Source organism: Trachypithecus francoisi, unplaced genomic scaffold (assembly GCF_009764315.1).
Source record: "Trachypithecus francoisi isolate TF-2019V2 unplaced genomic scaffold, Tfra_2.0 Lachesis_group3, whole genome shotgun sequence".
Lineage (NCBI taxonomy): Eukaryota > Metazoa > Chordata > Mammalia > Primates > Cercopithecidae > Trachypithecus > Trachypithecus francoisi.
The window spans coordinates 133,241,379-133,259,347 of record NW_022681468.1 but is presented as its reverse complement, the minus strand read 5'-3'; the positions used below and the strand labels follow the sequence as shown (position 1 = coordinate 133,259,347).

Below are 17,969 nucleotides of genomic sequence, written 5' to 3'. Positions count from 1 at the left end.
ATGAAAGACTACACTAAAGTTTCATTTACTTTTCCATCTCACGGGGTCTCAAATTCTCCCTGCTTATCAGATATCAAAGGCAGAAGTCCAAACTGCCAGAAACCACCACATCTTGATGCACAGGTCCTACCTACCAATTTGCAATTACATACCAGGAAGTCTACTTTGAAAAGGAAGAACTATTTCACAGTTCCTAAACATCTGGTTTGAGATATTAATGTCCATGGTAGGATAAGAGAATCTAGGAGCTACAATCCCAGTCCCATTTCAAAAGTTTAAAGGAAACAAGCCCAAAATGAATTCAATAGATCAGTTTGCTTTTTTAAAAAAATCTTGCTAAATAAATGAAATGAAGACTCCTGATAATTTTGAACACATAAGAACTACAGAGTTATAATTTAGGATTATGACCAGAGCCAATAATTCCTCCATGTAAGTTCAAAATTTCACAGGAAAATAATGGAATGAACCCTTATATATCTTCAGTGGTCACAGATTCAATGACAGTAAGTATCTCTTAACAGAAATAATTTTTTTTATTATACTTTAAGTTCTAGGGTACATGTGCATAACGTGCAGGTTTGTTACATATGTATACTTATGCCATGTTGGTGGCTGCACCCATCAACTCGTCAGCACCCATCAATTCATCATTTATATCATGTATAACTCCCCAATGAAGATTTATAGAAAAAGGCTGTCATTCTGTTCCTAAGAGTTTACTTACTGCTTACATTTATGAAAGATAATTAATGACTTATTGGTTTGAGAGTGGCAGAATAAAGTGATATTTCACCTTGAGAATAGGTCCAGATTCTCTCCTGATACAGCATTTCACAAAAAATCCCATAATGCAATATATACATGATATTAATGGTTTAATTGATTACAAAATCAGTTGACTGTAGGCCCTGTAAAAAATGTGGATTCAGTGTCTACATTTCTAATTCCCTTATTCTGTAATTGTTTTGGTACTATAAACCATGTTTTATTCATGTTTCCATTTCCAACACCTGACACAGAATCTTGCACACATAAAAAGTAGGATATCAATGTTCAGTGACAACGAATATATGGGAGGGTTATCTATATCCCACTGTAAATGAGCCATGTAGTTGCTACTGGTGCTAAGTATAAAGTTCATTAAATTAGGGGGATTTAATAAAGTAAAATACACATATTAACATCTGTAAAACACATTTTACATATTTCTAAGATCTTCAAAACAAAGATATTTTCAACCCCATTTCACAGAAAAAGAAACTGAAGTAACTTTTTCTTAAATAAAGTTAGTGAGGCAGCTGGGTCCTTTAACTCTAATATTTTGGCGGTCAATGTATTTCCTTTTGTACTTTGCTTAGAACAAACATGGATGTCACTCAGAGAACTAAATCAACTTTTGAAATCTCTTCAAATTGTGGCTTTTAGGATATTTGATTCAACAATAAAATAGGCAACCAGTTAAGTAGCCTAGTTTAGCAAGCTTGAGTTATTATGTATTTACCACAGATTCTTACACTTTCCAGATCTGTTAGAGGAAATTATCATTCTATTCTCAACTTTTTGTCAAGAAAAATAAACTTATAAAACTCAAACCTTTACTTCTATTTTGTTATAATTCATCCATCCAGGTAGATATGCGAGAAAACAGAGAAGGGGAGAAATGGAAGTAAGGGAGAAACAGAAAAGAACAATTTCATGACTGAGTTTGACTTTGCCTGTTTCATGTCTTCACTCAAATGTCATCTCTCAGTGAGGCCTCACTAAAATAAAAATGGCAGCCTTCCAACTCCCACCCCATACTCCTTTATCCCCCTTCTCTGATTCATATTTGTCCATAGTATTGATCACCATCTAACATATTATATGTTTTATTTACTTTTTATTGTCTTTCACAAGTATAGTGTAAGTTCCATAAGAGCAGAGATTACAGTCTATATTTCTAGCACCTAGGACAGTGCCAGGCACAAAGTAGATGCTCAATAAATATTTGCTGAATATATGACATCCAAAGAAGCAAAGTGTTTTGCCAAAATGTGACAAAAATAGGGCAAGAATCTGAGCCTCTGTAGTTTAATAATTATTTTTCTAAGAATGGTGATGGATTCAAACTGAACCAATCACATATTTTATTCAACAGTAACCAAAAAGCACATATGCATGAAATGGCTATCTGACCAGATGAATAAACCAGAATAACATGATGGTAAGGAGGGATTAGACTCAAGCTAAAACTCATTAGCACCAAACTGAAAATTCAGCTAGTTGCTTACAATAAGCAAATTCTGTACTAACTGCCAAGTGATTTGAACCAAATTTTTAAAAAATGATTTTACTGGTGACAGAACTTTAAGAGTTCATACTTTAAGAAAATGAACTTGATATATACTATAAAAAATAAAATTTTATGTAAGACCACAAAGCAGTACAGTCATTCCCTGGTATTGGTAGGGGATTGGTTACAGAAACTGCCCTGCCCCCTCCCCCAGGTCCCTGTACCTCCCCAAACCTCCACCAGGAATACCAAAATCCTCAGATGCTCAGGTCACTTATACAATATAAATGCTATGTAAATAGCTGTTAAACTGTATTTTTGTATTTGTATTTTTTATTGTTGTATTGTTATTTGTTATGGTTTTTCCCCCAAAATACTTTCAATCCATGGTTGGCTAAATCTATAGACATAAAACTCAAGGATATGAAGGATTGACTGTACTCCTAAATTACTATATTAAGAATGTGGCTTATCCTATTTTTGACCTATGACCAAGGTAAGGTGAATATCTGTAAATGAACTAATGTTAAAAATGGAAAAAGTTATTGTTTCTGGATAAACTTTTAAAAACTGGGTAGAGAGAGTAGATAACCAAAATTCTTAGAGACAAATAAGGAAGAAAAAAAAAACTAGTATATCACTAAGTCCACTACTAAGAAACAAACCACTTGTGGAGATTTTGGAAAACCTTTCACTTAAAATATAAATTAGTTTGGAAACTCAGAACTATTAGATTAAACTCTTTTGATAATTGCAAGAAACACATCATATAATAAGTGGTCGTCTAAACTGGCTTTAACTGGTCATCTAAACTGGCCTGCCTATCCTTATGGCTATTAAGATCACAAAAGGCATTTTGCTAGTCTTTAAAATTTAAGAAATTATTATAGTAACCTTTCCATTCTGCTGCAAGAAAAAAAATGCAAGGTATACTAAGTAGATATAGCACTGTCTGCAGCCAAGTAACAAGGCTTCCATATAACAATTAGAGCAATGTTCCTATTTATAGGATAAAATCTACACCCTTTATTCATCAGCAAATAATTCCTGAGGCACTTAAACAATATAATTTTTATTAAAAGAATAATAGTATCAAAAGTGTTCAGATCTATATTCAATGTAACTAAAATAAACACATGACAAATTTAAAATATATAAAGCAAAGAAATACATGCATTACTGGTTACCATATGTACGTTTTTTAACATGTTACCTTTATCCAAAGGAGCTACATTAATGGCTAAGTAGATATTACATCCTAGACCCACAAATATGTAACTTTAAAACTGGCTCTTAAGGTCTGCAAGTAGTACTGCCAATTCTTTACACCTAAGAACTCACAATAAAGGTAATATTAATAATAATCCCAATAGGAGAGAGTATCTAATAACGTCTATGGGCTGAGTAACAGCCAAATTTAAAATCTACAAATAGGCAGCTATACAAAATCTGTAGAGAATTCTAAGAAATCTCTTGGAGTTCTTAAAACAAACACTAAACAAATTTTAAATAATGTAATATAAAAATAGACATCATAAAATAGACATTGATAAATTTGAGAACATAAAACCAAGCTATTAAAATTAAATTAATTTTTGAAAAATCAAAATGCAAGAATTGGTATTGTTAAACAAATTACAGAATTAATACTGGTTAATAGATTTTATATGTCAGTAAAAATAACTGCAATTTTGGAACATAATTGTGGAGACCTGTTGTTCCAAGGATATGAAAGTAGCTATGGTTTCCTAACAACTAGAGCTTTTATATTCCTTGGACTGCATTCATGCTACAGAAAGATTTAAAGGCAGCAGCCAAAATGACTAAACTTCAACTTGGATGCTGAAGCAGTGATTTGATGGGCTTTTGTTGGTCATAATCGACTCATAAGCTTAAGATCATAAGCCAAAGCCCCCAGTGGGAAGTATGCTCAATTTGGTGGGCCTTAAAGCCATCTCTGGCCAAACAGCATCAGCCTTATGGGAGGCCAGCCATGTAGAAAGGGAGTCACCCCAAGATCTGATTTCTTGAGGCCACAACCTAAGAGCAGGTCCCACAGTCAAATTATTCACATTCCTTGGAAAGAGAGAACAGGCATCAGTTGTGTCCATCGAAGGGGGACACTGTCCAGGTATACCCTGGACATTTTTTGAAATCTCTGGGCTGCTTCTGCATCTGAAAAATAAGAAAAACAGCACAATGACAGACAACGAATGAGGAAAAAGACAATTATCTGGCCTAAAACTTAAGACGTATAAGAAATTAAGAAAGCAGACAAACAGACAAAAAGACAAACAGCCATATAATTTGGAATCTATTATTCTGAAGGCAAGTACAGCAGAGAAAAACAAAAATTATTGTAAGCAAAGAAAAGGCCATAGCAACAAATGTTATTTTTAGACAGCGCAAACTGGAGAAAAAAATATGTTAAGATATGTCAACCTGACACAAAGATAAGGTGGAATAAGAATCTAGTCCCCTTTGAAAGCTGAAAAGAGCTGAATAATGAGAGCTAGTGTCATGAACTTGGCTGCTCAACTGCCTTTGTGTAAGAAAACATCTCAGAACTTTGAACTTAGGAAATTCCAACTTGTCTTGCACCAGGTCACGAGCTCCATAGAGCAGGAACCTATTTCAACAAGCAGCTTTAAAAAAAAAAAACAAAAACAAAATACTTTAATACTTTTCATTCGTATTAATGATACATTTAAAAATGCAGTAGTGCTAAAATCCATCAAAGTAAAATGCACTGAATAAAAAATAAACTTACTCAGAAAGGTGCTCAGAAGTTGGGATACAAACAGAAACTGAAATTAGAAGAAAAGTTTTACATTTACAACAGCATATGAAATATGATGAGTGAGAATAATGATTTAGTAAAGAGACCATATTGTGGATGACCAAAAATACTGAAATAAAAATCAAAAATCTGAAGTAGCACGGTTAAATATGACGTACCTTTCTGCATTACAACTTGGCAAGTATGAGTTGTATGTTGACTTAAGTGTGTAGCCATATTATCTAAGCCAGAAACATCACTTAGGAAATCACAATTAAGGCACACTACAGTAATGCCCCTAAAAAAAAGAAAATAGCATTAAAAAAAGATTTTTATTTTTTACGAAAATCCATCTACAAGTTCGATGATTATTTTTCCATAATTTGCTTTTTGTGTCATACATAATTATAACTTCCCATTTTTGTTATATAAATTTGATATAAACTGAAATTATTCTCTGGAAAATGACACAGCCATGTCCAAATTATGCTACCATTTATTTACAGGAAGTATTTTATACTTTTACCTGTCATACCAATTGTTAAAAGTTAGGAGTCAGAAGACCTAGAGTCAGTCTTGGCTCCACAACCAACTTGTGTAACTTATGCAAGTCACACTCTATTTGTCCTCCCACTCATCTGCAAAGTGAAGATAGCATATTCATTCACTTGATATTACTGGAGCTATTTTTATAATACTGTACTACTAGGTATTGTGAATATAATGGTGAACAAAAAAAATAGTACTGTCTATGCTCAAATGGAGCTTACTTAGAAGCTGGTGTTTTATTTAGTTGGAGATAAAATCAGAAGAAAAATGGGAAGGCTTTAAAAACAGATCATGTTATAGCCACCATCGACTATATATTATGTGTCAAGAGTTTTCCCATGTATTATTTCATCTGATTCTCGCTACAACCATCAAGGTTGGTATTATTCTTATTTAACACTGAACTAGCTAAAGTAGTTAATAAAATACTAAAGTCCGCAAACTTGAGTTCCTCATCATCTCAGCACTGTGAACTAGGGAGTCTCGCTCTGTCACCCAGGCTGGAGTGCAGTGGCGTGATCTCAGCTCACTGCAACCTCTACCTCCTGGGTTCAAGCGATTCTCCTGCCTCAGCCCCCTGAGTAGCTGGGACCATAGGCGCATGCTACCACACCCGGTTAATTTTAGTATTTTTAGTAGAGACAGGGTTTCACCATGTTGGTCAGGCTTGTCTTGAACTTCTGACCTTGTAATCAGCCCTCCTCAGCCTCCCAAAGTGCTGGGATTACAGGCATGAGCCACCACGCCTGGCCTGAGTGCTGTAGTTCTTAAATGAAATGTGTAATTATTATAAATTTTTAAAGAAGTTAGGAAACAAGTCCCTAGTTATCAATACTTTATTTTTGGGTACAGGAATAGCTTTTGTCCTCACTGGATCTGACTGTTTAGCATTTGCTATTTGAAGTATTTGAATATACTTGACATAAAGTACATTAAGATTCTAATTTAAGATGCATTTAGACTTGTGTAATTTTCAGCTGAAAGGTGTTTTAAAATATTAAGCCTGTAAAATACTTCAGAGAACTTAGCCACTATATATTTAATTTCTTATAAGAGTTAAGCACTTGGGAGTTTGTTACACCAAAGCATTTGAAGTGCTATTTAAAAGAAAATCAATTATGTTAAATGTATAAATGATGTTAAGTTGCCTAAAGTAATTTAAATTATAAACAGAACTCTTGAAAAAAATTTAGTCTATTGAACTAGAATGCCCCCGTGCCTCTTCTACCAGTAGAAACAATATCCATCCTTTAAAGCCAAGTAGGCCTAATACCTATCCAGATCACTACAAGAACTGTAATCTTTTTCCTCTCTGAAATAACTCTCATTGCACTTATTAAAATTCATAGTTATTTATGTTCAGACCTTAACTCCCACCCAATAAACTCTACTGTACATTCCCTGAAGGTTGGTTCCAACACTGCTTTATCACTGTTACCTTTACAGGACTTGCTACTTTATGTGCAAGATAGATACATAAAAAATAGTTACAGTATGAATAGTCCATTTCAATAAGAGTAATTACATTAATTAGTATCATATAGAATTATAAATATGCTAAGCTCCGTTCACAGAAATTGAACAGTTTTCAATTTGAGACTACCCAAGTTAAGTGAAAAAACATCCCAGATCTTTAAAATCACATAGTCCATTGAGAAACTAAACACACAACTGAGCTTGACAATAACGAGGTAAAAATTTAATTAAACTCTCATTCTTAGCATGCAATAATACCATATTCACTCTTCTAACTGTTTTTAGTAAAGGTAACATCTAATGTACCTTAATTATTTCCCCAGATTCAGTAAATATTTTAAAAGTAGTACTAATATATTTTAAAAATTGAATGAAATGTTCTCTCCCTGTGAGCTACTAGTCTAACATCACAGATGGGACCTATTTTCCACATACGTCATTTTTCATATATACATTAATTTATTCAAGAAATATTTACTAAGTGCCTACTATGTGCCAGGCATAGACAAAAAAACCAAACCACACACAATGTAGTGAGAGAACACAGGCAATAAGCAAGTAAAATAAAAGTATGTTAGATGATCTAGAGAAAAGTAAAACATAGAAAGGAGATGGGGAATGCTGGGATAAAGCAAAGGGAAGAGGATACAGTTTTAAATTTTGTAGTCAAGGAAAGACTCACTCAATCAATGTAGAGGCCTAAAGGAGACAAAAGAGCTAACCATACAATATCTGGAGAAAAGCAAACTAGGCATAGGAAATAATAAATGCAAAGGTCCTGAGACATATCATCCCCTCTTCTACATTTTCCACTAATCCAAAGCATCAAAATAAGATTGGCTAAACTTATCTCTATAGATCAGCTTGGTGGAACAAAGACACTGACATTTCAAGGAGCAATGGCAACATAAAATGAACAAAGAAAGTTCAAGAAATCACAAGAATATGAAACAATAGTGCTCAGTGGATTCTAAGTGTGTGGTATAACCAAAGATAACTATCAATGCCTTTAGAAAATTTTATCAACAGTTCTTTCTGTATAGTAATAAAATTGTATAATTCTCTTTATTTCAAAAGGAAATATGAGAATTATAAAAATCATATACTGATTTCAAGAATTCCAGTGGTTAAAGGAAATTTACTTCAAACCTAAAGAAGTGTTCATTCCTTTACTAGATAGCTTGGCTATCTTTTAAATACTCAAATATTGTTGGAAAGTCTTATTTTTGTTCTCATTTTACAATGCAAATGCATCAAGGTTTCCTCTGGACACCACCTTTCCACTGAAATAAATTCAGCAAGAGAACAATGGCTAATCACACTTCTGGTCTAAGGATACAATGAACACCACTCTCTAATGTCCAGTAGCAATCATTTATATTTTCAAATTAGGCACCTAACATCAGGTTTAAAAAAAGTTATAGCAAACCACAATGAGATACCACTTTATACCCATTAGGGTGACTATAATCAAAAAGAGATAATAAAAAGTGTTGGCAAAGATGTGGAGAAACTGGAACCCTCAAACACTGCTGGTGGGAATGTAAAACAGTGGAGCTACTTTGGAAAACAGTCTGGTAGTTCCTCAAAGGCTCAGCAGCAATTCCAATTGTAAGTATATACTAAAGAGAAATACAAATACATGTCCATACAAAAACATGCACACATATGTTCACAGTAGTATTATTCATAAGGCCTCAAAATGAAGGCAATCTAAATCAATAAATTATGATATATCTTCACAATGAAATATTATGCAGCAATTTTTAACAATGAAATACTGATACATGCTACAACACAGATGAATCTTGAAAACATTATGCTAAATGAAAGAAGCCAGTCACAGAGGCCCATATCATGTATCATTTTTTATATGAAATGCCCAGAATGGGCAAATATTACACAGACAGAAAGTAGACTAGTTGTTGTTTAGGGATGGGGACAGCCAGAGAGGAATGACCACTAATAGGTACAGGGTTTTTGTACTAAAACTAACTGGTGATTGCTGCAGAACTCTGTGAATATACTAAAACCTATAAACACATAAATTGTATGATATGCTAATTCTACCTCAATAAAGCTGTTGTGTTAAAAAAATTTAAGTCATTACAATTTTTCAATAGAAAGAGTAAAAAAAGATCAACTAGTTACCTGAGATTTTCTGAATGCTTCTTAAAAATACAAAATCTTTTGCTTGGACGGTTACTATGAAAGCTGGAGAAACAAAAGAGATTGTAAGAATTTTATTATACAGTAAGTCTTAATTTATAACTATGTTTCAACTCCATACTTAAGTTTCTAGTTTTTAATAAAAGATTATAATGTAAATAATAACATGGAAGCCAGTTATTTCCATTTAATTCAATATTTTACCTTATATTCCATCTTACCTATTATATTCTAATGACACTATTTTCCTAGGCATATTCTTAGATGGTTAGCACTGTACCTTACCATCATATTAAAAAAGGAAATACTGAGAATTAAGAAAATGTGAAGAGTATCAAACTAAATATGTAAAGAGCATCAAATTAAATATTTTGATTTACTAAGAGTTGAAAACAATTCTAAATTTTTGTTAATAACACGTGTGCTATAATATGAACAGTTATCAATAATAATTCTTTTTTATTACTCTCCAATCTTAACATATTTGTGTAGGGGGAAGGAGGTAGGATCCAAATGATCTGGGAAGTAAACAGAACTTGAGCTAAATGCCACTGCTTACCATCTGTAAATTCAAACATTTACAGTGTTCCTTGTAATTACTAGTAGACTTTTTTTCTTCTTCTTTTGAGAGATGGATCTCACTATGTTGCCCAGCTGGAATCAAACTCCTGGGCTCAAGTGATCCTTCTGCCTCAGTCTCCTACGTAGCTGAACCTACAGAGGCAGGCCACTGAGCCTGGCTTTCTAGTACAGGGTTATTTTTAAAAAATCAAAAAATAAAAAAAAAAAGAGGAACTCATGAGTTAAAATGATGTTTCCTCTCAGCACAGAAAAGAAAACTAACAAAATTTTGTAGTCCATAATAATAGCTTCTATATACCCTTTTAATTCCAGTAAGGAAAGTTTCCTGTACTAGAAAGCCAGTATTAGACCAACAGCACAAACATCACCTCACAGCTTACAGCTGTCCCTCCTCATTGCCATTACCCATGTTTCACTTTCCGTGGCTTCTGTTACCCACGTACAGCACAGTAAGATATTTTAAGAGAGACAGACTACATTCACATAACTTTTATTACAGTATATTATTACTATAATTATTATATTATTGTTAATTATGTTACTGTGTGTAATTTATAAAGAAGCCTTTATTATATGTATGTATGTATAGGAAAAAAAGTACAGTACACATAGAGCTTAATACTATCCACAGTTTCAGGCATTCACTGGGGGTCTTGGAATATATACCCCAGTGGATAAGGGGGACTACTGTATCTCAAAATGTAGTCTTCCCAGTGTGGCGATTCCTCAAGGATCTAGAACTAGAAATACTATTTCATCCAGCCATCCCATTACTGGGTATATACCCAAAGGATTATAAATCATGCTGCTATAAAGACACATGCACACATATGTTTATTGCAGCACTATTCACAATAACAAAGACTTGGAACCAACCCAAATGTCCATCAATGATAGACTGGATTAAGAAAATGTGGCACATATACACCATGGAATGCTATGCAACCATAAAACAGAATGAGTTTGTGTTCTTTGTAGGGACATGGATGTAGCTGAAAATACACACATATATATATATATTTTTTTCCTACCCATCTATCTGCAGCTTTCCTTCATGCAATCACAGACTGTATGTGTCACTAGCTGTAATCCCCAGAAAATATCCTCAGATTTCTAATAGTCATTTCTTTAACCTAGGAGTAATTACTATTAGAGTTTACAAATTTAAGATGGTATCACATAAACAAAGTTTTGTTAGAAGAGTACATTGGGAAGTTGGGAAGCCCTGAAATTATATGCAAAAACTTGTATACACAACTATATTTCCTCAGAGAAATAAGTCTAAGATTTTGTTTGATTACTAAAACACGTGAACCAAAATAAGTTATTTTTAAATGAGATTTAAAAGCTCTTTATTCTTTCTCTTCCAACAAGCAGACTATTTTTGGTTTATTTATCTATTAAATATAAGAGGAGAGAAAATATTACAGTATAAGGTCTTTTGATAGCCTCTACATCTGCACAATTTATACCAGATCATAATGTTGATAATTATAAATTTTTAGTTGCCTGAATTCTGTTTTAGAGTTTCTCATCTATCAAAAGGGATTTCTACCATGTATTTGATTTATCTGTATTTATTTCCATACTTACAGTTTTGTGTATCATAGGAAGGGAAAAGTGAATTCATAGCTCACAAATAAAAAGAAAAAAAAATACTACTCTTCTTCCTATTAGCTCTCCATAAAAGTAACAGCAATACAGAAATAAATCTAAGAAACATTTTTATTACAATATAGTAAAAATACAATGTTAAAACCTAATTTTTAAAAATCCCTTACCTGGTTAGCTGACAGTATATAATTATCAAAACTCATTAAGCAATTCTCTAAAAATGGTTGAATTGTATTGTGTATAAATTATACCTCAAGAAAACTGAGGTCAAAAACCTCCTTTAACTGTATTTTCTTCATAATCTTGATTACATATAAATAACAACTTTACTTTCTAAGAAACATAAAAGGAACAATTTCTTTAACAATTTTAAGACACTGGACTAGAGACTGATGATACAAAAACAAAGGCAAGCAGCCTGCCCTAGAGCTTACGGTTGGTTGCGGGGAGTGTTTGAGGGAGAGGGGGGCCAGCACAGAATGAATGCCCAATAAATATTTGCTAAATCGATGAATACATATTCATAAATAATTAACACAAGATAAAAATCAATGGTGACACATACAGAGTTTGTGGTTGCAAGAAGGAAAGCTGCAGACAAATGAGGTAGAAGCCAGCTAACAATTAGGAGTTCACTGCAGTTAGAAGGTTCTTACTGCTTCACTTCCCGGCAAAGCAAAGAGTAACTGAAGATACAGAAGAATTTTCAAGAGAATAAAAGGAGTTGAAGGAGTTGAAAAGTAGTTAGGAATTTGATATGGAAAGGTATTATATTTTCCAGAAAATCTGAACTTCATTCTATCAATGTTAGGAAAGGACTTTAGGCCAAAGAATGACCTGCCCAGATTTGCCTACAGTAAAAGAAAGGAGGAACTGGAAAAAAGAGGGAAAACTGTAGGCAGAAGACCAGTTATGATGTTATCATAATAGTCTAACTAGTCCTACCATTATCATTTAGTGTCAATACATTTATGTAAAATTTATAATGAAGTAGATCTTTTTAAAATTCAGTACTCTGTCTTACCTACTGCATAAGAAACAGATTTTTATACCAGCTTTCTTTTTCCTTGGAAATTTAAAAAATCATCCCTCAGAGCCTAAGTGAAATTTACAGAAAATCTTCCCTTACTTCTTGTTTAAAGATTTCATCTTTACCTCCCCTGTACTTTCATAGTCGTTTATCACATTAAGCTAGGTAAATTTATTTTCCCTTCTAAATTGTGAAAATTACAATCAAGGACTCCCCCAATCCTAATAATGACAACTTAGAAATTAATAGCTGTCATTACTTGAACATCTCCTAAGTGCAAACTGTTATTAAGCACTTTAATACAGTTTTTCTAATAATCACAGTAACTTTCTTTTCAAGAAACGCAATCTGAGAGTCAGATTAAGTAACTTGTTCGAAGTTCCACACATACACAGTGAAGCTTGGATTCAAATCCAGACTTGTTTGATTCTTCACCCCCAGCTTGCCATACTTCTTAGCAAATTTTATCAAATACCTTCCTAGTAGGTACATAATGAAATACACGAACCTGGTTGAAATAAAACTCTGCTACAAAAAAGAGATACTACTTATGTATGTTAACTTAATTCTCTTTTATGTAAAAAAAATGCTTCTTATACATCATTTTGAGGAATAATAGCAGTATTATAGAGTAATTTATGTGTATTTTTTCAGATAATTTCTATTACTACCTAAAAGCTATAAGCAAATAAGGTACAATAATTTAAACAACTGAACCTAAAAAATGCTGCTTAAAAAAATTAAAAATGACACATTTAATGATGCTTTTCTTTGAAAGGATCTTACTCCAACAATACTTCAACTGCTTCAATATTTTTGAACACCTTCTTTTGAGATTTTATTTAGGACCTTTTATAATTAAAACAAATGATGACTATCATCTGCAGTTTGTAATGTGCTAGGTGATATAATACAAAGACCCCCTTCTTTTCAAGAAGATAATGCAAACACAAATAAATACAATAAAAGGTAAAATAGGGCCAGGCACAGTGGCTCACGCCTGTAATCCAAAACTTTGGGAGGCCGAGGCAGGTGGATCACCTGGGTAAGAGATGACAGAGCAAGACTCTGTCTCTTAAAAAAAAAAAAGGCAAAATAGATGAATAGTATACAATTATTCAAAGAAAGTAATGGTTGTCTTGATCAGACACTTGAAAAAAGAAGGTAAACTGAGAGGAAAGAACAGGGCATTCTGGGAACTAACAAGGAATACAGAAAAGTCACTGTAGAAAACAAACATGCGGCCTGGCGCAGCGGCGGTAGGGGGGTGGGGAATCCCATCGCTACAAAAAAAACCAAAAAAATTATCTGGGCATGGTAGTGCATGCCTGTAAGTCCCAGCTACCTGAGATGCTGAGGTGGGAGGATCACCTGAGCCCAGAAGGTTGAGGCTGCAGTGAACGGTGATGGAGCCACTGCACTCCAGCCCGGGTTGGAATGAGACCCTTTCTCAAAAAAAAAAAAAAAAAGGAAAAAGAAAGAAAATTAATATGGAAGAAACTATACTCGGTGGAAGATTAACCAACTTACAGGGATGGATTGGGGCAGGTATGAGACCAGAGGGAAAAAGACCAATTGAGAGGCTACAGAGTTAGTACGGGATAGGAATTAAAGGTTCTCATGCTTTGGAGAAAATTAGGCTTCTGTATATATAAACCTCAAGGTTCTAACAAGAATCAACACTGCAGAGAAGAGTCTGCCATTCAGTGGGATGCACCTAATGCAATGAGGGAAGCAAGGGTACCACTAAAGTTGAGAAAAAGATAAAAAGACCTACCAAACCCTAAGAGTGGCAAAGGAAGCTTTTAGTTCCATATGACACTAACAGCTGTGTGTGATGACAATGAACAAAAATTTCTTGTATACTGCAAAATAATTAGAAGAGTATATTGTGAATGTTCCCATCACAAAGAAATGATGGGCATGGTGGCACACACCTATATAGCTACTCAGGAGGGTAACACAGGAGGATCACTTGAGCCCAGGAATTTGAGGGTGCAGTGAGCTTTGACTGCACCACCTAGCACTCTGGGGTGACAGAGTGAGACCCCATCTCAAAAAAAATAAGAAGAAGAAATGAAGAAATAATAAATATTGGAAGTGATGGTCATTCTGTATGCTTGTAACAAAATATCACGTGTACTCCACAAGTATGAGCTAGTCTCTATAAAAATTTTTAAATTAATTAATTTCACATGGCTGTCAGGAAAATTAAACAAATTAAGTTTTAAAAAGTGAGTGACACCAATGTCAAATACTCTAAAGAAGTCACAGAGGAGTAAGAATATAAAACAGTGAGTAAATATGGTGATATGTTCATAACAGATAATCTTTAAAAGCAGAATGTTCGCTGGTAGGTGGGGGCAATACTCACAGGGTAAATGAATCACAATAAAGTTGGTAGCAAACACTTTTTACAAGTGTTAATAGTAAAAAGGAAGACAAGAAATGAGGAAAATAAGCAGTTGGGACAAATTGTCCTCTTCCAAAAAATTTTTTAAATACCTGAAAATGTTTGTAAGCAGAAGGACCCATATAGAGAAAAAGAGATGAAAATCCAAGTTAACTGAATATGGTCGGTGAACTGGGGGAGAAAGGACAGTTAATGGGGAAGTGGGACATGTTAGATTTTTAAGATTAATATCTGATTGAAGGTAACAGGACAAATATGTGGTGTTGAAAGAGTTAATTTTAGGAAAAATAAAAAGGATGACCTACAATTGACTAATTAATAGGCCAGGTTAACAACTGAGAAACTAAAATAAAATCTTTAGAGTACTGAAGAAGGATTAAACAAATGTTGAAGGTAAAAATAAAGAGGTCTTTTAAAAGAAAAAATAAGACCTAATCAGAATTAAAGTTTTTGAAATCAGAGTTGATTAAATCAAGGACCGTTTGATAGTCTAGAAGTGAGCACAGAGAAAGTTCAAAAGGGAAGAGGTTCAAATCTTACCTTGGCCTTTATGCCAAGTGAGCATGACTAAAAATGTAAAAGATTCTAGGACAAAAAGCCGCAATCAGAAAAGATGGTCCTGACAGTGAGGTTGACACAAAATTAGATGGGTGCTACTAGGCTGCAAAAAGGAGTCAAAGCCCTGAACATCATGGGGTAATGGAAATCCAAAAGGAATGCACAGTTTATAGGAAGAGATTTAAATGGTACTGTAGTTTCAAGAAAAAAAAAAAAAAGACAGTATATGAACTTAAAAGTTGATGTGAAATTCTGGCACTAAAGCAGCAAGATACCATGAGGTCAGGCCAATCATCAAGATGTGGAAAAACTGAGAGAAGTGCTGAAGCCACCAAGAACAGTAGGAGAATCCTCGAAAGCAGTAGTTGATAATGACCAGCAAGTAACAGAGAAGTCATGTGTAATCTGCAAGAAAGTCACTTACAATACATTAATCCTAATTTTAAAAAAAAATTGAGGCCAGGCGCGGTGGCTCAAGCCTGTAATCCCAGCACTTTGGGAGGCCGAGACGGGCGGATCACGAGGTCAGGAGTCCGAGATCATCCTGGCTAACACGGTGAAACCCCGTTTCTACTAAAAAAAAAAATACAAAAAGCTAGCCGGGTGAGGTGGCTGGCGCCTGTAGTCCCAGCTACTCGGGAGGCTGAGGCAGGAGAATGGCGTAAACCCGGGAGGCGGAGCTTGCAGTGAGCTGAGATCCGGCCACTGCACTCCAGCCGGGGCGACAGAGCGAGACTCGTCTCAAAAAAAAAAAAAAAAAAAATTGAACAAATTTACTTTGAATAAGCAAACTGTCAGATTTATACCGAAACAATTTTTGCCTACTTAAAAAAAAAATACAAACCCATTCTGAAGGAATAAAGTATTCCCCCAGTGAGATCTAAATGAAAGTAATGCAGACTCTGAAGGCTTTTCCTAACATAGTGTAAATGGTAAGTACTCAAATAATCTAAGTTGAATGAATTAATGAAAAAGAATTCCAAAAGTGGCATCATGACTGGAACGGTGCCTCATTTTCACTGAATGGATGCAAGTATAGATGGCCTGACAGATGGATAAAAAGACAGTTGGAATACAGAAAGAGAAACAGACTCCACTGAAAATCTTAAAGTCTCTCAAAGTGACTGCTTTAAAGAGGATGATGCTCATGATTTTACAAATATTTATCTAGTAAATATATTTAAAAATTTAAAATTCTGTTGGAAAATAAACACCAATAGGGCAATAAAAACTTCCATGGAAAAACTATTTCCCAGCCGGGTGCAATGGCTCATGCCTGCAATCCCAGCACTTTGGGATGCCAAGGCGGGCAGATTACTTGAGGTCAGGAGCTTGAGACCAGCCTAGCCAACATGGTGAAACCCTGTCTCTACTAAAAATCCAAAAATTAGCCAGGCATGGTGGCACACACCTGTTGTCCCAGCTGCTCAGGAGGCTGAGACAGGAGAATTGCTTGAACCCGGGAGGCGGAGGTTTCAGTGAACTGAGATGATGCCACCGCATTCCAGCCTGGGCAACAGAGCGAGACTCCATCTCAAAAAAGTGAAAAAGAAAAACTATTTCTCTAACAAACCTATTCCAATTTCATTAGCTTAATTTTTCTTACAATTTTAGTCCCATAATTTCTAGTTACTATGCTGAGAAATAGGACCAGGCAATATCCTAAAAGTTCCTTATTGTTAGATCCTTTCAGCTCCTTGAAGAGGAGCTTCTAATAGGCTCCTTGGCTTCTAACAGGATAACTGTGTTTTCAAAACAGAAACTTGCTGAACTATAATTTTCATTGGTAATTTACACATTTAATTCATCTTACCTCATCATATGATTTACATAGGCTTTGCTACAGCTAGTGTTGTATCTGCAAAAACTACAGTGGACGTACGTAGGAAAGTGGTTTGCAAAATCTTTTATTTCGGAACAACACTCAATGCACTTGTGAATACCCCGACGATACCTTAGGGAGACATAAGAAAATGATAAAAATATATTTTAAAACAAAAATAATAAGGAAGAGCCTTATTAATGTTCTGTTAACTAAAGTACAAGTTTTTATACTTAAGTTTAAATTATATTGTATATCAGGAATAAAAGATTACCTTAAATTCCTCAATGCTGTATTGACTTTACTTTTTTTATTGCTACTAGCCAATGTGCTTTGTTTCTTTTGCATATTAGAGATTTTTGGTTTGTATTTAGATTTACTTCCATTAGGCTTACTTGTATTAGGTTTACTTGCATTGGATTTGATTGTATTAGGTTTACTTGTATTAAATTTTGCAGGATTTTTAGCAGTTATATTTTTAGTCCTTGGAGGTGAGAGCTGAAGGGTAGAAGCACTTGCACTAATGGAAGGTGTAGGTGAAGCTCCTGATTGCAGAGGTCCAACTGAAGCTCGAATAGTAACCTACAAAAATAAAGAGAAGATTTGCTTTAAAAGATTAATCATTACATTAATATTAAAATATCATGGTACCAAAAATAGTTTAAAATCAAGAATTTTGAAAAAAGCACATATAAACTATAA

General features: G+C 34.1%; 1 protein-coding gene across 10 annotated transcripts in view; it reads right to left on the bottom strand.

Annotated features, from left to right (window-relative positions):
• Positions 1 to 17,969, bottom strand: part of ZNF280D (zinc finger protein 280D) — a 98,118-nt gene that overhangs the window by 19,144 nt on the left and 61,005 nt on the right. For 6 of the 10 annotated variants that reach the window (XM_033190002.1, XM_033190004.1, XM_033190000.1 and 3 more), the window contains 5 exons: positions 17,542 to 17,849; positions 17,259 to 17,399; positions 9,231 to 9,293; positions 5,234 to 5,352; positions 5,046 to 5,082 (listed from right to left, as the gene is read on the bottom strand). In XM_033190002.1, the coding sequence (XP_033045893.1) occupies positions 5,046 to 5,082; positions 5,234 to 5,352; positions 9,231 to 9,293; positions 17,259 to 17,399; positions 17,542 to 17,849 (668 nt within the window). Of the gene's footprint in view, positions 1 to 759; positions 4,451 to 4,471; positions 4,921 to 5,045; positions 5,083 to 5,233; positions 5,353 to 9,230; positions 9,294 to 17,258; positions 17,400 to 17,541; positions 17,850 to 17,969 lie in introns of those variants that run through there. The other 4 variants (XM_033190007.1, XM_033190009.1, XM_033190008.1 and 1 more) reach the window with 4 other exon arrangements.